General features: G+C 34.9%; 1 protein-coding gene across 4 annotated transcripts in view; it reads right to left on the bottom strand.

The window, feature by feature from the left end:
• Positions 1–23,980, bottom strand: part of LRP1B (LDL receptor related protein 1B) — a 1,592,931-nt gene that overhangs the window by 235,058 nt on the left and 1,333,893 nt on the right. For all 4 annotated transcript variants that reach the window (XM_064484732.1, XM_031451350.2, XM_064484731.1 and 1 more), the window contains 7 exons: positions 18,726–18,918; positions 17,965–18,090; positions 14,044–14,172; positions 11,728–11,847; positions 3,868–3,981; positions 3,474–3,623; positions 882–1,004 (listed from right to left, as the gene is read on the bottom strand). In XM_064484732.1, the coding sequence (XP_064340802.1) occupies positions 882–1,004; positions 3,474–3,623; positions 3,868–3,981; positions 11,728–11,847; positions 14,044–14,172; positions 17,965–18,090; positions 18,726–18,918 (955 nt within the window). The remainder of the gene's footprint in view (positions 1–881; positions 1,005–3,473; positions 3,624–3,867; positions 3,982–11,727; positions 11,848–14,043; positions 14,173–17,964; positions 18,091–18,725; positions 18,919–23,980) is intronic.

Here is a 23,980-nt window from a genome sequence, read left to right on the forward strand (position 1 = left end):
ACTGAGATGACATGTAAAAAGAGAAGCACTGAGAAAAAACTGAAGCCTGGAAAAAATAAAATTAAAGAAGATACAACCATAAAAATCAACACAAAATATTTGTTAAGTTCTCTGCTAATCTTGTTCAGAATCTGGCTCTAATGTAATGATATATAGCATTTTAATCAAACAAAATGCACCTTCATACTTCATGATGACATTTAGTTTTTGAGGAGTTTGACATTTCATAGACAATCCATTTTTAATCTTTTTTTTCTACTGTTGTCTATTCACCAGTGTATACTATTTATGTTAAATGATAATAGTGAATATATATATTTTTTGGCCTTGAAATCACAAAATCCATGTTTTATAAAATGAATTTTAAAAATGCTTTCTTACCTTGCCAAGTGAAATGAAATGTACACACATAAATTAGGAGGTGGGTGGTGATGGATGAAGAGTTTGAAGAAATGCAAATTTAAGTATATTATTTAAAGCTATACATGTAGTTAGTATGTATATTTCAGATAATAATACAACAGTCAGTAACAGGTAGGGAGAGTGTAAGGGGCTGTGTGAGCTAAATCCTTATTTTTCAGAGCAGAAAGTAAATATATTAGCATCTAAAGTTAATAAGTCAGGCAATGAAGGTATATTATTTAGATTGAAGGAAGTAACCACTAACAAAAACAGAGAAAAGGCTGTACAGGAGATTGCTATTCTCCATTACAACTTCTTCTGTTCTATTTTAATTTTTGCCATTCTATGTTATTTAATAGACATGAAAAATGATGTTAAAATCAATTAGCAATATTTCGTATAAAATCCCTAGGTGCGATAATATCAGCATATAAATAATAATACGGTTTATAAAAGTAAAGCCGGATATAATGTCTCACCACAGTGGAATTCATCAAGTCCATCCTCACAATCTTTCTGACCATCACATATCCAGGTATTCAGAATGCATCTTCCACTAGGACAACCAAAATAATTTTCCTCACATTTGTGTTTGTTTTGAACTGTGACAAAATATAGAATACAATGTCAAATAATTTAAATTAATCTTAGACTTCTGCAATATAGCTAAATAACAAAACAGTAATACTCCTAGAACTGGAAGAGATAATAACAAGAAAAGTTAAACACAAAAGAGTTGAGTTGTTCTTTACAGAATGTCCAGGACATGAAAATCAAGGAAAAACTAAAAACTAGCACAGACCAGAAGAGACCAGGGAGACATGATTACCAAATTCCAATCTAGGATTGGCTCCTGGATCAGAAAGATGGTACTAATAGAAAAACTATTTAAATCCAAATAATGTGGAGTTTAGTTAATAAAAATAAAATAAAACAACTGAGATGACTAATAAAATGAGTAAGCCTAAGGCCAAAGAGTCATTTCAGGTGAAAAATATTGTTAATTCCATACCCATAAAACTAAATGACACTATAAAATCACTAGTAGATCTCTGCTCAGAAAGGGTAAACTTGGTGTTCCACTTGGTGAGTACGTATGCTTTCACAAAATTTAGGTAGTTTCTATTTTAAGGAAGAAAAACAAGTTGCAATAGAATCTCTAAAATCACTATACATCTTACAAAAATATCATGAGAATAAAAAGTATCTGTATATAAAATTATTTTGCACTACATATTTTATAGATTGTAGAGAGTTATTATAACCTCCAAGAGTACATACAAAATACTAGATTTTTCTCTTTATTGGGTATCATTAGTCCCCTCACACATTTAGGTGTACATAGACTTAGGGTGACCGGCTCACAGTCAATCAGCAGGTAAATCTAAGAGTACACACGTCAATCACATTAGAGTGATGCATTATAACTATTTTAAGATAACACAAATCACCTCCATTGTATTTTTTAAATGCCAACTTTGTAGATATAATTACAGGTGAAAATTACTTTATGAGGGAATTCACCATTAACCCCAAAAGTCTTGATTGTGCTGTATGTCTTACTTTTTCTTAGGATATTGCCCAGACACAACCTAAGATATTTAGACTGAACTTTTACTGGCTTCCTGCCTGTCTGTCCACCTGTTTCATACGTCTACACGAATGCCCCTCTCCTTCTTCCCCAATGTAATCACAATTCTCTATTAATGTTGAAAGTTAACTTCAAAATAACTTATTAATCCTAGAAATACATAAATGACAGGAAAACTAAAAAGTATATTTATAAGTTTAATGAACATCTGTTTATGCCACGTGCAAAATAATTAAAAAATTAATTACAGCCTAAATGAGACGAAGAATTGTTGTAGAAAAAACACTGGAATAAGAATCTAAACACGCAGTTTTCATGAGTCTAAAACAATGTTTCTAAATTAGTTTAATGTTTTATATAATGAAGACTAAAGTTTAAAAAAAAAAGATGTGGAAGAGTTGCAGTGAGTCATAGCTAAGTGCCTCCAGAGACGTTTTCCAGTTCCTCCCAGGATACAACGAGACTTCTCACACCCAGAAGGAATATCAGAGTTTTACATGGTGATGAGCAGGAGAAAAAAAAAAAAAGAATCTGCTATTGCCCAATTAATTGATAAATTATGTACCATTAAGAATATCAATTCTTTATAGTAGATCCTCTGTGTATGTGTGTGGGGGGGGGTAAGTGTGTGGGTGTACACTGGTGGATGGAATACCCACAAATATGATTTATTAAAATATTTCAGAGAATTACTACAAGTCAACTAACCATGGAAAAAGTGAGTGTAGTAACAGGGTCAGGAGAGGGAAACAGCAGTTTAAGACACATGTAATAGTGTCTTACATAGCATATCGACTTCAAGCTATAGCAATTTAACAGCTTTCTTTCTGGTATTATTATATATTTTTAAGCTTGTTTCCTCAAATAGTTAAAAGAAACAGGGTCATGACCTTCTCATGGAAGACATTCTCCTGAGAAAGAAGATGACACTTTTCAGTGCTTGTGTAGAAAAGATGGCTAATAGTCAGATACAAATATGCCAGTCTGACCAGGATCCAGTAATTGTTACTGCCCACACTACTGTGCCAAAGGATTGTGCAAACTGCATCAAACAGCCTGACTTATGACAATACAAGCCGCATAACATAAATAAAGCCAGTGGTAAGAAACAGTCTCCCTGCCTTCAGTCTATGGGTAGTTTTCTCTCAGTGTGCACTAATTCTGTAAAAACTTCATAGATCACACATGTTAAGACTTAATCACCAACTTTAAAAGGATGAACGATGAACTGAACATGAAAAAGGAAACTGATCCAAATGCAGAACAGATTTCTCAAGTATCATTTTGTAACTCAGTACAAAATATCAAGTGACATGTTTAGAACAGGATGATTGTTTTTTAATTTAGTCTACAATATTTACGTTTTAATTTTAGTCACTGAGTATCAGGAATAAATAAAAATTAATAAGTTAGTAAGTTTATTCTATAAAACCAGCCCTGAAGTCTTCCAGGCAAAGATCATTTTTCTTTTTAGCATTACCTGGGCATTTTAATTCATCTGAATAGTCTCCACAGTCGTTAGATCCATCACATATCCAGGTTGGCAGAACACACAGTGAGGTAGAGTTACATCTTATGAACCCTGTGGTTTTCACTCCAAGTTTATAGAAATATGTACAGTCTGTATTATCTATAAGGAGGTAAACAGAAAAATGAAAAACCACCTCATCTGCAAAGATTATGAGCCTTCTATGTAGGTCATAGAAACAAGAAAAGTTAACCTCATTTGAAGAAGTAAATATGCAATTATCCTACACACCAGGGGTTAATTACATGTCAGCTCTGGACAAGGTTCAGTGAAGAGTTGGACACTGTTCAATGTGATGCCAAAGGTGCACAGGCGTGAACAAACAAAAGGTAATGGAATATCTTACTGCAGTTCTTTTCATCTGAAGCATCCGCACAGTCTATGTTCTGGTTGCATCGTGCTGATCTTGGAATGCACGTCCCATCTGCACAGCGGAACTCAACGGCGGCACAGGTTGAAACTAGACAAACAGGTAAATAAATAAATGGACAGATGAGACAGAAAATGACTTCCTACTTTACCATTTTGAGTACTTTAATTCTTATAATTTTGTTTGGTTTTGTTTTATTAACTCAGGGAAGTCAAACTTGACCTGTGGCCTTCACCCTCAAGCTTGGGTTAGATGCTTCATACATCTCCCTCTGTCACATGGTTCTTTCCTATGTTGTGGTACTTATAATTCTGCATTGCAATTGCCTTTTTATGTATCTCCCGCCCCCATTAAATTGTAAGCTCCAGAAAGCAAGGATGTGCTTTGTTTTTCATAATACCAGTCCAGCACTAAGCTACCAAAGAAAAAAATTAAATTTTGCTGAAAATTCTCTTTCCTTCCAGCTTCAAACATACAAAGTTATGATGCTAAGCAAGTGCCTGTGTACAGAGAAATCCCAATTTGTTTGCTAAGAAGGGGTGGAACATTCCCCGCTATGATAAAAAGAGACAGACAGACAGAAAGACAGTGACAGAGACTGAAAGGGAGAAACCACTGGAAGCACTTGCCTTATTACTCTAAGAGGGAATAACAGTTCAGCATTGCTAGAAAATCATCATGCTATGTTACCCTCCTTTACATGGCCATACCACTAACATTTGGCATAGGAAATATGGATGCCTCCTGCCAAGAAACCTGTAAATGTCATATGACTTGTCTCTGTTGTTGGAAAGTATGGCTTTCCAATTCCCTGCTATGCTTAGATGAAAATCAGTTTCAATATGTGACTGTCATTATATATACTTTGTAAAAAATAGCCTATTCTTAATCATATATTCCTTTTTACTTTGCTTACACATTCATTACCATATAATGGTTTCCAGCAATATGTTGTGAACAGGTGCATGGCATGCTTTGTGTGTTTGATTAACTTAGGTGAGATTTTTATTCCAAATTCAAATTTCCACAGGTTGATTATGTTAATGTACAACCTGAAGGGCTTTTTGATTATGCCACTTTTACTAGTGTTGATATTTCAAAGAGCCTATTTAATTATAAATATAAATTATATCAATTGTAAATGGTTAAAATGCTATCTTTATGCAAATTTTACTCAAGGGTGTGTATGTCATTTGTATTTCATAATGCACTGCTTTTATTATATTTAATTGTATCTTGCAATTGTATCCTTCTTTGTGTTTAAATGATGATTAGAATAAATGTTTTATTTACAATTTGCAATTATAATTGCTTCCCTGTTTCCGTCATTAAAAATAACATCTTATCATGTGAAACAGATAATGCTATTATGAGTAGAAACAAATACACTGTTTCAAACAGGAAAAAAACAGACATTTTTCTTTTATGTCTAAAAAGGTAAAGTTTCTTCCATAGTCCTTTCTATTACATTTCACATTCAGTATTTTTCAATGGAAACAATAAATGGAACATGTAACATAGAAAATAACCATGAGCAGCATATACATTTTGTTTCTGACCCTGCTGTCCATCAGGAGTCTCCTGTTAAGAGGTTGTGTTCCAAAAGGCTCCTTACAATCCCTTTATTTAGAAGACAAAATTCATTTCTCTGTGAAAGAATATTCTAGATAGTGGTAATATTCCTGAAGTAGTCTATTAAGATTTATCTCATAATGCACTTGAAGTTTCATCTAATACTTGCACTTAGAGTTTAGGATGCCAGAAAGATCCCAATGGAACAATCCCAACCCATCCCACCATCTCCACCTCCCTCCAACTTCCACGGAGAATCTTCTGTGTATGTGGCAGGGAGTCCATTTGAGTAGGTACTGGTGGCAGACAGAGTGAAGAGGTAAATTATGACATGGAGATGGCATCTTAAGAGGACTGGAGATTGAGGGATTTGACAGTAATGGAGTTTCAAATACAGTATTGGAGGCTCTCAGGTGGAAGTAAGAGTAAAGCATGGCTTATGAGAAGAGTGGAAATGTGGAACTGGTAGAACACAGTCTTGGATGGAATTCTAGGAAGAGGAAAAAAAGAAAAAAGAAAGAAAGGAACTCTAAATGAAAGGAAACTAACTTTTAAGTTGAGAAGAGTGGTTAGAAAATAGTATTTAAGAGAAAGGCATGGGGGGAAAATGAAGGAGAGGGTCAGGAGAACTAGTGAGAGGGTGAAATATTTTTTCTCCCATTTCTTTCTCTCATCTTTCCAATCAAAAAGAGAGCTAGTCAATTTTGGTGAGGAGGGCAGGACAGCCTGTCAAAGTGTGTGAGCTGTGCAAACGGGAATTAATCTTATCTCCACAGATTCTATGACTTGAGAAAGAGTTTGAGAACCACCAGAGGGTTAAGTAGGGTGAAAAGTGACCATGAAACTGGACATATTATGTGGCTACACAATTTAGCAAACAACAGGAGCAAGGTGGTTGTGGGGATTAACATCTCCAGCATTTGCCGACAAGGAAGGAGAGTCCTGGGATGGGAGAAATCCCTGGGGATACAGAGAACGTCACTTAATATGTATAAGCAAACGCTGCTTCTGCCAGAACCTCTTCCTCTCCTGTTCCCTCAACTATATTCCTTTCTCATGTTGTTTTGGTCAATCAAGTATTAACATTTCTTTCACCCTCAGGGTGATTCTTGAGGGAGAAAGATGACAGTATCTCTAATTTGTCAAGTTAATATGAAAGCTTTCTGACAATTTTTCTTCAGGCTAAAAGTCCTGAAAAAAGGAGAAGAGAAAATAATGTAGTCCAAATAAAGGCAAACCAAGAGAAAAATACTAGACTTTTCCCTTCAGATAGTCCGAAAGAAAAAGTCTACAAAAAGTGAGTGCAAATGTATGCCAGCCACACTGGGAATAGCAATGAGACACAAAGGAAGATCTGACAGGGTTGTGGATCACAAGTAGTAGAAAGAGGGAAAGTAAAACCGTTCTTTCCTTCATATACTTTAACTGTCCTATTTCATCTGCTTCTGCTTCTCTATGTCAGTTAAAATATTTAATGAGATAGGAAACATCTAAAATCGATTAGTCTTTCTGTAGTTCTTACGAAGTTTCTTATAAATAACCTAAGTCAGTGTGTTCTTTTCCAATTCCCCTACCCAGCCTGTAGCAAAGGGAAGCTGACAAGGAAAAACTATATTAAATTTGCTGTCATATCTCTTCTGTTTACCTTCAAACCACATCTTTTATTTAATTTACTGCTTAGGCTCTAGGGTATGCAAACCCAGAAGGAATGATGATTTCCTGCCCAGGCAAGCTTTTTTTTTTTTTTTTTTTTTTTGCCTTTAGCTTGTTGTTTGTCGAATCTTCAAAGTTTTGCTATGAATCTGGGAAAAAAAACCAACACCAGTTTCCTCTCCTTTAGGTCACCTCAAAAGTACTTAGCTCTCCAGTCCACCTGAAGGCATTCAGGTGGCCCAAGGGTGTTCATGTACTTCTCAAAGGGAGTATATTTATCTCAACAGGGAGAAAAGGAAGAGGATCACGCACTCCCCACAAATCTCTTCACTCAAACTCTGACACAACCAGAAGAGAAATACAGAATGACAAACTTTCTGAACATCTCCTCAGATCCCCAGCAGACAGCTTGATGTCTGAAGCTCTCAGTCGTGAAAGGGATAGCTACAAAGGGGTAGTGGTGAAAGATTAATGAGGATTTGGGGGTTTGCTTTGCTTCCAAAGGAGAAGAAACCAAAAATACCTCCTTCAAATATGCATTTCCACTCTGTAAATACATTCACCGCCTTGTGGAATGGAAACATAGTAATGTTAACTACTGTTAACGTCTAACTTAAACAAACAAAAGTGTAACAGTATTTCAAATAATTTACAGACGCTGCCGTTGTACTCTCCATAGTCTATCAAAATCTCTGTATTTACTGACATTTTTTATTGTAGTGATTTAAATTTTGTTGTATTTTACTTTATTTACACTAAAAAATAGTATGTGGTTTTTGTATGTTTATTTATTTATTTATTTATTTATTTATTTATTTATTTATTTATTTATTTATTTATTTATTTATTTAACGTGTGTGTGTGTGTGCATGCGCGCGCGCGTGTGCGCACGTGTGTGTATAACGAAGCGCTGCATCCCCACGTTGCACTGACGAAAGCAACAGAGAAGCAATGACTAGGAGACAAGGCTTGGAGAAAGAACTCTTTTTGCACTCTTTCTGAGCCCCTACATGTTCCTTGTCTTTCATTTATCTTTTAGGTGCTGTAAGCGTCCATGGGTTTGATGGATACACGTCTGAATGAATGCTTTATAAGAACCTGGCTTATGGAAAAAGGACCCAGGTAAGTCTTTACCCTATGGCATGAAAGGTGCCCTAGAAGGATACCATGTGAACAAATATAATATGAGAGAGAAATCAAATCTAAAAGATGCAACTATAATAAGTAATCTTCCACCGAAAAAGCTACACATTTGTTTATCCTAAAGGAGCTAGTCCACTTATATAAATTTTTAAATACACAATATAATTTATGCTGAGTTTCCATGAGCATTTGTAGTTTCAAATGTCCTACATTATACAGGAAGAACTTCAAGGCACAAGGTTTTGTTGTCATTGTTTCTTTAGATATCCAATTGTCATAATTTTTACACTATTATTGTCACAAAAGTATGGACAAAAACTTGATTCTCAAATGCAGTAGTTCTGATCCCAAGTATATGGTTGAGATGTTTATAACACAGAAATCAAGGGTTTAGATTTGAAAAGGGGAAATAACATTTTGAGTTATTCTTACTGTTTTTTAGTAGCTGATACTGATATCATTAGGCAGAAAAAACCTGTATTTCTATATTTCTGGAAGACTTACTGCTTCACTCAGCCACATAAGAATTTAATAAACACCTACCATGTACTAGGTACTATATTTCATAAACCCAAACACACTAATTTATTTCCTCCTTTTCAAAGAAAAATTATTTTCTAAGAAAACCCACAGTAACTTACTAATTTGCCATGGTTCCTTTTATGAATTTTGTTTCAAAATCTACTTTCTGTATTTATTATACAGTTCCTTCACATTCCACCTTGATATTTTACTTTTATCCTGGCTTAATGTCTCCAATATATTCTCCTTTCCTGCTTGCAAATAACTGATAGAGCACACCCATTTTTTGGTCTCCTTCCAGCTTCCTGGATGCTTATCCATTTCCCTCCACTTACTCCCAGTTTCTTACTACATTTTTATCATTTCTAATCTTTTATAGATAATATGAAATAATAGTTGAATAATTTGCACATGTACTTGGCTCTTCCTAAACTGCAGTGTCAACTTTAGATGGTGAGCTATTCAAGTGTTTGGCCAAGGTCAAAGAGTCTAAGACGACAGAGTAACTTAATCCTATTCCAGCTGCAGAATAATTCCTACACATTCTGCCCTCTTCCTCACCTTTTTTAGCCTTCTCGTTACAGCCGTACTTCACACATACTTCCTTTACCGTTATTTAAAAAAATAATCTGCATTAACTGTGTTTACTCTTCACCATTCATATTCTGTTTTCATCTAATGTGATCTGACTTTTCCTTTCCATTCCACTGAACCGACTCTCTTGAAGGTAACCAAGAGATTATCTTCTGTTTGCCAATCACAATGGACACTCCAGTCTATGCCTGCCCTCCCGCCTTCTCTGTAACACTTTACAATGCTAACTTATCTTTTCTTGAAAAATAATTTATTATGAAGATCTTTTTATTAATCCCATGGTCTAATTTTCCTTTTATATTCACGTCTTTATTTTTTAATTACATGTCATTCTGATGCATTCCCCTAAAATGGCTACTACTCTGTCCATCCTTTGAGCTTTGTCTTATGAAGAAGTCCAAAACCAGTTCTTCTGGTCTAAATCTACTGCCTGAGCTCCAGATCTATATTTGTCTATATATCTTTCCAACAGTTCCCTCTGAAGGTCTACAGGTGCTCCAACCTCAGAATGTGGACTATTCTCATTATCTTATCCCCATCTCACATGAACAAAAGGCACACAAAAATAAATTTAAAAATTAATGAAAACTAATAATATTTTAGGGGGGAGGGTATAGCTCAAATGGTAGAGTGCATACTTAGCATGCACACGGTCCTGGGTTCAATCCCCAGTATCTCCATTTGAAAAATCAAATAAATAAATAAATACACTTAATTACCTTCCCCCTGCAACAATTTAAAAAAAAATTAATGAAAACAAATAATATTTTAAAAGCAGGAAAACACACACACACATCTCTATTCCCATGCTTCCTCTGTGTTTATTACCCAGAAGACCTGCTATGCTACCTTTTAAAATGCTGCGGTATCTGTCCCTCTTCTCTTTATTCTTAGCTTTAGCTGCTGTAATAGTCTCCTGTTTTGTCCTTCTGATCTAAGTATTACAGTTTTCATTCTAAAAATCATGGTTTTTTTTTCACTTTCTGGTGACTATAAGATAAAATTCATGCTCCTTAACATGGCAGCAAAAAAACCCCTTCATGTCCTAGTTCCTTCCTCTAACCTGCCTCATTTCTTTTCACCACTTCCAGTATGTAATCTGGCTCCAACCATCACAAATTACTTGCAGTTTTCAATTTTTGGTCCTTCTACTTGGAATTCTCTTCTGTTTTGATCATTTCACCTTATTCATACTTTAAGACCTAGCTTAAATTGAATCCAGTCCACGAAACTTTTCAGGATACTTCTAAGCCGAAAAAAAAAAAAAAAGCTCTTAATAGTGCAATTGTAGTACCTTATATCCATCACCATCTGTTTAAATGACTGTCTTTCACTTAGAATTTAAACTCCCTGAGGGCAAGCACATGACAGAAATCTTATGTCTTTGTCTTTAATGAATTTTACTCAGTAAGGTGTGTTCAATGCATGGAAAGATTTTTAAATGGAAATTGGTTTGGAAAGATCTTTTGGGTCCAGATTTTAGGAGCCTTAAATATTAGACTAAAAACTTACCACTTATTCTGCAAACCTCAGGTCTCCATTAGTGATTTTTTATCAGGGAAGTGTTTTTAAAAAGTAAATGCTTACATGGCATTTACTAATATTGACATACTTATTTAACTCTTGCCTCTTTTCTTATAGTTTAAGAAACTGAGGCGCAGAACATTAAGTACCTTATCCAAAGTCACACAGTTAGTACTGGGGCTGGCGTTCTATCTCAGGTAGTCTGGTGCTGAGCTGACCCAGTAGTCGCTGTGGTAAAATGTTACAGAGTGTTAGCATGACTGAAAATTCAGGTTTATTGGAAAGAGTAGAAACAGGGAGACCAATTAAAGGGCTACTCTTAATTCAGGCTCAAAGTAGATTGAAAGGGAGTATATTTCAAAGAATTGGAAGATTTGTTGATGATTGAACACGTGGGTGATAAAACACGATGGAAGGAGGAATTAAGGACAGTACTAAGGTTTCCTGTCTAATAAGTAGGAAAATGAGGAGATCATATGTAGGAGAGAGAATTACAGAATGAAGGGGAACATTTTGGAACAGTAAAATTCAATATGACACATTCTACTAGAAATGCCCCATAAACAGGGAGGTTGAACTGAACAGGTAAGAAATGACGTGAATTTTAAAGTGAGCAAAGAAATAGAAACCAGAAATAGAGAATACACTTATAATTTTCATTTGACTCTAGTAACCGTCCTCCAACAGTATTTACCAAAGCATGGTCCACAGATGTTAGTAGGTGTTGTGTATCAAAAGGGTGAAACCCTAGTGCTCTCAGGAACACACTTTGGGACCATTTGGGAAACAGCATAATTCTATCCCTTGGCTGACACAACACGTGTTTACCTTTGCAGTCTAATTCATCAGAGCTGTCTCCGCAGTCGTTCTCACCATCACATAACTTGCCGTGAGGAACACAGCGACGGTTGTAGCAGGGCTTGAAACCTCTTCGACAGCTTCTATTTTCTTACATAGAAAAGTGAAAACACCTACTTGGAGGTCTTATAGAAATATTTTTACAAAAAGAAGATGACAGATGAGATCTCATTCGCAATAACTGGATTGTGGATCTACAGAACAAGTGCTGTGTGGCCAAAGCTCTGGATTAGAACATCTATGTGTTGTCAAGTAGCTCATTCAGTAAAAAGCCTTTTTGACTGCTTTAATTTCAGTGATTCATACTTGGAGATCTCGTCAAATTACACCCACATTATTGTTTTTGGCATTTCGGCAGGGCAGCACAGAAATAAACATGTATCACATATTTAATTCTGAAGAAATGAATCTCCACCTCAAAAGTAGTAAAGACTCCTCAACCTCGATTTCCCATCTCCTCTGCATCCTACAAGGATTTTATAACAAGAAAAAAAAGTGTCAAAACATGTATTCCTGGATCAATGAATCCAAGAGTCACCTATTTATCTGTAAATTTCTCTTTAAAATTATCTAAAAATGTCTACCATAGTTTTCTAAGCAGAAGAACAATTATCTTCTGAATTCTACTTTCCCTAATGAGAGTCTCCTGACATTTCCTGATTTGGGGCAGAAGGTACCACTCACAATAATAATAGCTGTCATTTACTGAAATCCAATTTTGTGCCAGGCTCTACATTGAGCATTGTAATAAACACACACTTGTTTACTTAACGCTCTCAACCACCACTCCAGCTAGGTTTGTTTTGTAGTGAGAAACTAAAATATAGACAAGTAAGTACCCTTGCTCACACTAGTCACATAGTAGTAGCTTTGGGAATAAAAGTTTAAAACCTGGAATCTATACCTGAGATTGTCAAACTACAGCCCACAGGCCAAATGCAGCCTATGAGGCTGTTTTTATATGGCTCTGGAACTAAGAATGATTTTTATATTTTTAAAAGATTGTAAAAAAAAAAAGAGAGGATATGTGATAGCACATATGGTCCACAAAACCTAAAATACTAGCTGATCCTTTATAGAAAAAGTTTGTGAACCCCTTTTCACACGCATATTATCGGTCTTCTAAGAAGATACAAGTAATATAAAATATATTCTCAAGCCAATTCATAATAATGTGAATTTGTAAGCTGACTATCATCACATTTTGTATGCTTTAATATTTTTATAGTGTACAGGATATAGTCATTCATTCAAGCAAATATGTCATTTGGGGTAAATTTCCTAAGATTTTAGTTACGTATCAATTATGGACACATCACATTTGACTTATCACTTTAACTGAGGTCATGTTACCCTGCAATGCGAGTGAGAGAAATGCCTGTGAATTTCTCAAACTTCATCTTCTTCTTGTTTTAACTTTTCTTTGATTATTTAGGTATAATTATTACCCAGATAATAAAACAAAGGAGAAAAAGAGAAATCAAATACAGTCATTTCAAACACAGATCCCTAAAGTTTGCAGAGCATATAATCCCAGTACTATTACATTACAGCACAAAAATAAACCAGACCAATTTAGAAATCATCTGAATCAACTCTACAATAACTATTAATGATTGCACAGACAAAAAATTCCAGAAAAAATGCTGCAACAAAAGCAAGTATCAGTTGCTTTCTAGGAACCAAAAGCCAATCTCTACTCCCAAGGGAGCGGGGAAAGTTAGCTACCACTGGTGTCACCTACAGAGGCACAGCTGGTGGCATTCCATACTTGACGAGGACAATGGCTAAAGCAATCAGACTTTATACCTAAGGACGCTAGACCTGGGGCAGTCCTAGCAGCAAAAAATAGAGTGAGTAAGACTTTGATATCAACACAACAATATGTTACTGACTGATGGTGAAACTTTGCTGCAAAGTAAACTTGCAATATCTACCAATAACTAATATTTCTGACTTGCATTTTGGGGAATATAAGCCTAAAACCTATTGTTCATGACGAATAACTAGACAGCTCAAAAGAAAGGCTCCTGCTACATTTAACTTGTACTTCATGGATGGAAAACCATGAGGAAATTCTTCAATGAATATTATGTGTATTGGATAGGAAATGTGGTGCCCCATTTGAACAAGGCAAAACTGAATCAATTGCCTTAGATCTACACGTTAATAAGAGGCATTAAGGAAATCACACATATAAACCAAGTGGAGACAATCACACCAAAAACTACAAAAAGAACTACAAACTTCTCTCTGGAGTGAACAAATCACATATAGGACACTTACCACAGTAGAGCAGTTTTTCATCTGATTTATCCTTACAATGAGGAATGCCATCACAAGTGAGTTGATAGTCAATACACTCTCCATTTCCACACTCAAACTCTGAATAAATGTTGCAGGAGGAATTTTTAGCTAAAAGGAAAAAAAGTCAATGTTTTATGCAATAACAAATATTTTTGATGCCATAAAAATTATTTCCCTTAATCTTAATTATAAAAATAAGCTAAAATTACTCTAACTATAAAACTAATAACGGGCAATGGTTTATGGCATTTCTTTATAAAAATAAAAGGGGAAATGTTGTTGCTGTTTTTACTCTCCTTTTGTAAATTTTTGGGGAGTTGCCTGACTTCATTTTTCTTTTATGCCTGCTTGTATATTTTGCTAATTATTTGGTGACTGCACATGTGCGGAGAGAAGGAGGGGCTTAAATTTGAGTGACTATGTGTCCTGCTTAGCTGTCTATCTTACAAATAAATTTTTAAAAAGAGCCAGTTAAATAAGCCCTGTACATACTGGTACATACTGAGAGTCTTTTTGTGTTTTCTTATTGAAATCTCTTATACATTCTTCATTATATTGAAATTTTCTAGTTTGTAAAGTTCTCATTTTTGAATACTCAACTTGACTCATCTTACTTAAATCCTACATCCAACTAGTCTTCCTCCCTAACTACCTGCAGAAAAAATCACTATAGCAGCTTCTATCATTCAGAAATGCTGGAATTAATAACATTATTCTCATCAGCCTCTTGCTCTACCCATGGGGAGAACCAGGGAACAGACCCTCTCCTCCTGCCATGCGTGGCCAGCACCTACTCCCTGAAAAGCATAGGAATCTGTAGGATGAGCTGGTGGAGGACAATGATAAACTGGAAAGCATATACATCAGATACTTCTGGGCTCCAAGTGACCACTGCCGCACGGTCCCACTGCTAAATCTCCAGATTTTCATAAGACATTAAAATCCTGAGTATTTATGTGGTTTGCCCAATTTGTGAGAACAGGCCCACAGTCACCAAGTACAAAAAAGCTTTTCTACAGCTAGGTTTCATCCTTGGAATGTGGGGATGTGACCCCTGTTTTAGAAAGATCTGTCTTGAAGAAAACAGACTTATTTTTATTCTTAAATAATAGATTTATTAGAAAACATTTGGAATGCAATGTTTTGGTTGTATTATGTGCTGTTTGCTTGCTTGTACTCACTCCATTGCTTGTTGAATAATTTTACAGTGAAATTCAGTCGTATTAATTATGTTGGAGTAATTAGAATTTATTTATCCCTACTAATGTAGAAAACATAGCTTAATTTTATAATTTACTGTAATTTTTTAAAGATTTATTTCAGGAATATTCAATTAAACAGCCACTAATACTATTTGAAATTTCCAATGTTTTATTTATTTATTATTTTTAGAGTTTAACTCATTTTAATAGAATATCTATCTATCTATCTACATCTATGACTTCTAATTGAACTCTTTCAATGACAGCAACCCTCTCCAAAGATAATTTTATTTTTCTTGGTGCAGTCGAAACTTCAACGGCCAGTCACTAAGGTAGAATGCCATTTTAGATAAAGTAAAAAAGAATTAAGAATCCAAAAACACCATTAACTTTAACGAAACGTGTGTTAAGGAGAGTGCTGACTTTGCTGCACACAATCACCTTGGACCACGAACTGAACGAAACTCATCCACTTACTGAGAGTCTATTAGCATTCTCAACTTATTTTGTCTATTTTAAACACATCCTGTTTAACTTCTCATTTCCAATGAAAACTAATTGTTATGATGGAAAATGCCATATTTTGCTTTGTAATCATTGTGCTTTGAGGGTAAAAAACAAAAATTATTCATGATAGCTATGGTTTATTATGCAAAAACAAAATCATATGAGGACAATTCTTGCTTAGGTATGTTGATTTGATGAAACGGTACTGAGTATTTTCTGCTTCTTTCTAGAAACAAAAATGTAGTTCAGCTGTCCTCTATTTTCTTTACAAGGTAATTGTTTTATCTAATTATATTTGCTATTCTTATTTCTGTTATGGGTGTTAATAAGGTTAGCAATGTTGTGCCAAATGGAATTATCTAATCTTTTTGTCAAGAGTTATAAGAACAAATGGTTTCCCCCCCCTTGCCCTCTGGTCGGTGTTAGTAAATGACCTTTTACCCCTGTAATGCTGCCATTAACATTCCAAAACTGCTCTGAGTGAACTAATTCAGATGTAGACACAGACTTGCCAGAAACATCCTCATTTCCCAAAGATGGATTTGACAAGAAGAAGCCAGGAGTTACTTTTCAATCTCTCTGCTGGACCACAGGATTTCAATATGAATCCACAAGATACAAAATGCTTCTATAAAGATCTGTCACTTCTGAGGAATCCAATACCTCTCTAGAGCTCCATGTGAATACAACTGTGCTTGTTTAAAACAATAGTTTTCTATCTGATTCATTCCCTCTCACCAATAGAGAGAAGCAGGTGCCTTAGTAGGGACAGATGTATCTAATCTATTTTGCAGCAAGGACCGGCATCCACTGTATACCAACAAGCCTTGCTGTTTTGACTAAAGGCATTGGTTTACTGCCGGCCTGTAGCGACCTGAGAAAGAAACATGAGTGATTCTAACGCATGGCTAACACTGCAGGCTTACAGATGGCATCAGATCCAGACCATTACAGCTGAAACCACAAAGGCAAACTGAAAGAGTTTAAGCAATTGCCTGTGCAATTCAGGGAAGTGTTAGGTGATCAAGAAAAATGGGAATTTGTGGCCCGAATTATTGAAATTGGCTATCTTCATTTAAAGTTCACTAACCATCATTCCCTTGTTTGCTTTGGCACATTCTTAAATAAGTCTTTTACTTCTTCAGCTAAGGGATGCCCTTTTGGGTCGTGGTATCAATTTGCAAAGTGAGAAAACATGTATAAGTTCTTGCAATTGGAACAGTAGTTTTCAAGATAAAGAAAATGATGTCAAAGTGCTTGTATTAAAACAAAGAACAAGCAAAAGACAAGATCTTCCTGGTAGATAACGACCAAAAGAAGACTAAAAACAAAGATGAAAAATACGTATAGCTTATGATACTTATTTTTATGATATAGACATACCCAGCTCTACTGGTTTTCTAAGATGAAAGATACAAGATGAGGATACAGATGAGGAGAAAAAAAATGTCAAAAATTGACAGATCCTAAGAGTGAGTTCATCAGTTTCCAAGAAAGATGCTTCTCTCTCGTCTTTCTTACTCACAAATAGTCTTAATGTTAAAGAGAAATTAACCCTTTTGTGTTGCTGGCTAATTTTTCATGCCAATATTGGAACACTTGAACCTGTATTTATAGTGGAGACGGTGTTAGAAACTTAGCTGTTAATAAGAGTATACTGTAATGGTACTAATTAAAGATTGTAATACCTTCGGGAGGTATAAACACCATGCAAGGCTGCAATGTTACATTCTTAATTAACAGCTTGGAAATGATTACAAATACGCCGCACGAGCCATTCTTGCTCATTTACATACTGTGACGGACTGTGAGTGGGTTTCCTACCGAGCTACTGAGCTACTGCCTGGTTTATTTCAGTTTCAGTTAATTCTGCTATTGACTGAGTTCTCAAAGTCATGACTGCAGGTTTCCAGGTGACCACCGTGCAGCAGGTGTTTGTCTAGTGATTCCAACACCTTCGCGTCCACAGTCAAGGGAACACAACATTTGTCACTCTGGTTATCATTCCCTATCACATGGTGCTATGAGCAGAGTGGTAAACTGAGTTCTTTTTAGAAAAGAAAGATAAGCCAACTGGGCTTCTAACAGTGGAGGAGAGCACAAGTTCATAAATACACTAAAACAATTTCAGTGTCCACATGGGCCATTCTGAGCAGTTATGTCTTATCACATTTCGATTCTTTTTACTTACTCACACATCTGTTGTCATCTAGCAGTATTCGATCTCCCCTGCAGGAACAATTTACTCTTCCATTAGGAGTTAAAAGGCATAGGTCATGGCAACCTCCATTCAATAATGCACATGGAGAAAGTTCACCTGTGATGAAGAGGGTTTATTGGTAACAATTCTTATTGAGTTTCTATTTGATGCTGGACATAGATTAACAGTAAACTGCTAGACAGCCTCAGTGTCTCAAAGATAGCTCATGAACAAGGAAGATTCAGGACTTATGAACACCCAAACATTCTGAAAGATAAGAACATTTTATAAATATGTGACAAATCTCTACATTTTCTAACACACTTGTCAAGGATGCCATGGCATTCAATGAACTAGTACCTCTAGAAATCATACTCATATTGGAAACTGCAAGTTTGTATATATTCCAGTGATTAATTTTAAGGTAGATGCAAGGCTTGTTTATCAACAAATTATTTTCTTGGAAACAACTTGATTTAAATGTTCAACAATATGAGGAGTGAGCAAGTGTGAAATAGTATTCCAGAATCAAACATTTAAAAATGAATTGTTCCTCTGGTGATACATTAAGAACTGCAAAAGTTTCCACAAACCTTTTAGATAATTTCAATATATTGGATAGTCAAAGCCTGAACACTCATCTCAGGAACAGTAAGAAAACACAATCCAACAAAGTATAACTAGAAAACATGGATACATTTTTGAGAGATTATATAATTAAGGGAAAAAAATTGCTTTCTCTTGTAACTTACAGCTATTTGTGTCATTGGCAACAGCTATGATTCCCATTGGCTGATGTGGAATATCAGAACGAAGAATTTTTGTATCTCCTCCTGTGTACTTGTTGGAACGCAGGATAGCTCTTCTTCCCCAGTCAGACCAGAAGATATAATTGTCATAAACAGCCAGACTGAGGAAAGTCCCTGGCCCAGACTTGACAATCACCTGGAAACAAGTAAAATATCATATTTTTTAAGACAAAAGTATCCACATCAATTTTTGCTTTAAAAAAGGGGGAATTAAGATTAGCTTAATCAATTGAAATTCTCAAATAAAAATATATTTCACTAAATGTATTCCCATAACATACTTTATGGCTTATTTTAAATTTCTTAATCATTCTTTGCTTTTGTAATGTGTTTACTTAATATTCTGAAGTATATTTCTATTTAATAATCATTCAGTTTCTATAAACAACTGTATATTTTTAGTATTATAAACCAAAATCAAGACAAAAATACGAGATTAACTATTATTACTAAAATTTGTTTATGTTTATTAAAAAATCATTATAGTCAACACTCATTAAGCTCTCAGAACTATATACAGAATACAAAGAACAATTTGATCCAGGTTATTCCTTTAGGAAATTTACAGCATGAATGATTTAACCAGCTATAGATGTATTGGCAATAAAAGTTTAAAAGCAAAGACCAAAAACTTTCACTCAGACCAAGATGAAGTAAAAGAGACTAGAATTTCCTTCCCAATAAAACACTAAAACTGAACAAAATACATAAAACGAGGCTTTTTACCACACTGAATACCAGGTAAGGAAGCACAGTGATTCCTAAGTAATAGGAAATAATCTGAGTGAGTCCCAAAACCTCCACAGTTTACAGCCTAAGAGATATTCCAGGAGGAACCAAGCAGAGCCCAGGGAACTCTCTGAGTGGGTAGAGCTGAGAGTTACTACGGGGGTGGAGTGGACAATGTGGTTAGATCTCACGAGGAGAAGAGAATGTAACAGAGAAAGAACTCTGGATATCTGAACAGGGATTCCCTGGAATATTAACCCGAATACCAAGCACATGTGCATACACGTGAGACAGCTACTCCAAGCTGGTGAAAGAGCCTTGCAAAAGGATTAGGGTGAAGAGTTCCCAAAATTCACACAGGTCCAAGAATGACACTTGTTAATGCCAACAAGACTCAAAACTTCCTAATTCACGGGACTCTGAATAAAGTACTTGGAAGTGTCTTTCCTTGGCAGTGGGGAATAATCAGCCTAACTCTGTGCTATCCAGTCTATCAAACCTTAAGAGCAAGTCCTGAAAGAATCAAACTATTTCCTAGTAGCTTAACTGTTTTCCGAATAAAGCTCAGGAATTTTAATGATAATATGAAAAATTCTACCAGTAAGCTACTATGGAAAAAAAGATAAAAAAGAAGGAAAGTCTCAATTCAATGACCTCAGCTTCCACCTTAGGAAAGTAGAAGAGAAGTTAAGTTAAATCCAAAATAGAGAAAGGAAAACAAAATAAAAATTGGAAGAGAAATCAAGGAAATACAAGATAGGGAAATATCAGAGGAAAATCAATAAAAAATGATTCTTTGAAATCAATAAAATAGATAACACATAATGATGAAGTGGGATTTGCCCCAGGAATACAGATTTATTCAATATTTTAAAAGCCTGTTAGTGTAATTTACTATACTAACAAACAAAAAAAAAGGTCATGTGAAGATTTCAATGAGTGCAGAGAATTTATTGGTTGAATCTAATACTCATTTCTGATAAAAACTCAGAATAGATATTTGAATAGAAATAAAACTACAAATGAGAATTATCATTTTCACTACTTCTACCCAAAATTGTCCTAAATTTCTAGCCAGTATTATAAGGCAAGAAAACAAAAATAAAAAGCATTCAGTTTGGGGAGGTGGGGAGGCAAGAGAAGTTAAATAGCATTTATTTGCATGTGACAAAAATTTCAATAGAATCTACAAAAAAACCTGCTTGAACTCATAAATTTAGAAAGGTTGTAGGATACAAGATTGCTATAAAAATGAACTGTATTTCTATATACTAGCAATACAGAATTAAACAATTAAAAAAAGACTTTTGTAGTACCATCAACAGATATGAAATATTTAGCAATAAGTATGAAAAAATATATATCAGAATCCCCAAACTGTGAAATATTACTAAGAGAAATTAACACAAACCTAAATAAAGAGATATGTCTTACTCATGATTCATAAGATTTAATACTGTCAAATGATAAATTATGTCTAATCCCAATAAAAATCCTGAAGATATTATTTAAAAATTGACAAGCTGATCTCAAAATTCATGTAGAAATGCAAAAAATCCTCGAATAGCAAAAATAATGAAAAAAATCAGCTGAAGGCGTCACTCTATCCTGTTTCAAGACATTATAAATTTACTGTTAACAAGAGAGTATCGTATTGCAAAGGATAGAGAAATACATCAACAATGCAGGAAAGTTCACAAACATATCTATACGTATATGGAAGACTAATTTTCAACAAAAGGGCAAAAGCTTTTCAGAGAAATAGGACAATTTTTTTCAACAAATGATAGTTGAACAAGTGAATATACATATGCAAAAATAAAAGAACTGTCATCAATGTACAAAAATTAACTGAAAATAGATCATAAACCTAAATATAAAATATAAAACTTCTAGAGGAAAACATGGGAGAAAATCTTTATGACCTTGAGTTAGGCAAAGATTTCCTACATATGACGTCAAAAGCATGATCTGTTAAAAGGACCGATAAGTTGAACTTAATCAAAATATAAAACTACTCTTCAAATGACAGTGGTAAGACAATGAAAGATAAGCCACAAACTATGAAAACATATTCGCAAATCACAGAATTTACTCAGTCATCTCCATTTTAGAAATCCTTCGGGTATAATGGAAAGGGCTCAGAAGGCCTACGTTCCAATGGCAGTGTGGTCGTTCTTGAGCAGAGTGCATCTGGGGAAGATGTTTCACTTTTTTGTAAATTTTAGTTTCCTTTTCTCTAAGATGGGCCTGATTAAACCTGTTTCAACAACTTCATAGGATTGTTATAAGATATATGTAAAAATGCTTTCAACAGTTTATATTGCCATATATATTATTTTGTTTAATTTAGCTGTCACAGAAAAGTTTGCTATTAATTTGTATAATTTTTGCCTCCGGATCTATTATAAAATAATTATTTTTATATAAAAATCAAATTAAGAAACCTCAATAGGAATATCGTTGTAGAAATAAATATATCAATTTGATCCTTTGGTCTTAGTAAGTATGCCAAGCAGCGACCCAGTTAGGTACTTTTCCCTGTAATCAGAATGATGGCTGCATGGGAATGGTCATGAAGAAACAAATATTTGGAAGACTTAACACAACTGACATGTGAGTGCTGATTTAAGTCACCCTTCCTAGTGCTACACATTTAGCCTTCCTAGGAATTAATACATTCTAGGATTAAATTATTTACTGACCACTAAAATTGATATGGTTTGGAGAAAACGGATCATCTTGAGAATGTGGTAATCTAAAAAATAAGTCCTCTCTCTTTCTTCCATCCTATATCAAACTCTAAATTATTATAAGGTAATTAACAGTGTCATCTTCCTGATTTCCTAAATCTTCCCTCATTCATTCCAAATTAACTGGTAATTACCCTTCTATAAAAAACAATTACTTCATTTTTATTCTGAGTAAACAAGTAATTTCCATTCTGTAGAGCTATATTTCTCAAGGTTTAATGTGCATGCAGTTCACTTTGGGATTTTGTTAAAATTCATACTCTGACTCACTAGGTCAGGAATGGAATCTGAGATTTTTTATTTCTAACAAACTTCCAGGTGTTGCTGATGCTGCTGTCTGGGAAACCACACTAAAAAGCAAGAATTGTAAAATAGAGAAAAGTGTAAAAACAAAATAAATAATCTTACCAAATAGAAATACTTATCACTTTGGATTAAATATATATTTATTTTACTTTTTCCTTTACAGATCAGTATCAGAGTATATGCTTTTGTTCTCACTTACAGGTAAGTTGATGACACGTCTGGCGCCAGGCAAAATGAGGTAAACCCACTACAGTCTGTCTCTCCTACTGATGGCTACTTTCTGATAGTAACATTGTTGTGAGAACAAGAGGAGAAAAATAGTAAAAGGAAGTCGAGTAGCAGCAAGCAGAAGGGTGGGAGGGGACATAATAAAATACCATTTCTACTGTCACTGATTTTTTCCCCCTACATTGCATCCAGTGCTACCCCAGAATTGAAATGGGTAATAACGCACTAAGTGTACATTTGCTGCTTACTCTCAAGGGATGTAGTTTCATTGTCCCTTATATTTCCCAGTTCATCCCCAAATTCATGCAAAGATTATGGGGAGCTCATGGCTACCCTGGGTCAGCTCTCCAGTCCAGGTCCTGGAAGGGGCCAAGCACCAGCCATAGCTTAAGCGTGCTTCTGAGTTATGAGGCTTTTGCAGTGCACCTGACCAAGCCTGCCCTTTGGTCTGGCTGCCTTAAAGGGTTTTAGAAATCTTGTTTGAAAATCACAACACAAAGGAAATATTTTGGCATTGATTGGGGCCTTTCTCCACCTATCTTCTCTACACACTTCACTCCTCTACCCTCTTCATTTCATTCCTCTACCCACTTCTATGCAGATGATTTGTCCAGCTTCCTCTTCTTTCCCTAGCAGGAGGAAGATTCCGAAACTTAAAGTGACAGGCACACGAACACTCCAAAGTTTCTTCAGTTGTAAGTAAAGTCAATTTACTTTACTTTAGTAAAGAGGAAACATGTCATGAATGCTTACAATGAACAGGATGTGTATGTGTTTTATGTATCAATAACCTATGTGGTAGACACTATTTCAATCCACATTTTATTGATGAGGACTGAAGCTTAACATGCTTATATGATCAGCCCAGGGTCCCAGATTTACTCAATGCTTTGAGGCTATTTCAAACCCAAAGCAACTAAGATCTAAATTAAATCTTATATATAAAATCTGTCTTCATTAAAGGAACCGGAGAAATTGTTATTAGCAGCTGCATATGTGCTGTCTTATTATTAAATCTATGCTCCTTCAAGTTGGGGGCTGGAGTAATTTCTCTGATCCCCCTTTTCAATTCATTATCATATTTTGCATGAATGAAATAGACAGTAAACATTGTTGAATCACTAAAAATGGAAAATGAACTTTATTAGTTAGACAAATAAAAACAGTTGTTTTTTTATAGAT

Source organism: Camelus dromedarius, chromosome 4, assembly GCF_036321535.1.
Source record: "Camelus dromedarius isolate mCamDro1 chromosome 4, mCamDro1.pat, whole genome shotgun sequence".
NCBI classification, from domain to species: domain Eukaryota; kingdom Metazoa; phylum Chordata; class Mammalia; order Artiodactyla; family Camelidae; genus Camelus; species Camelus dromedarius.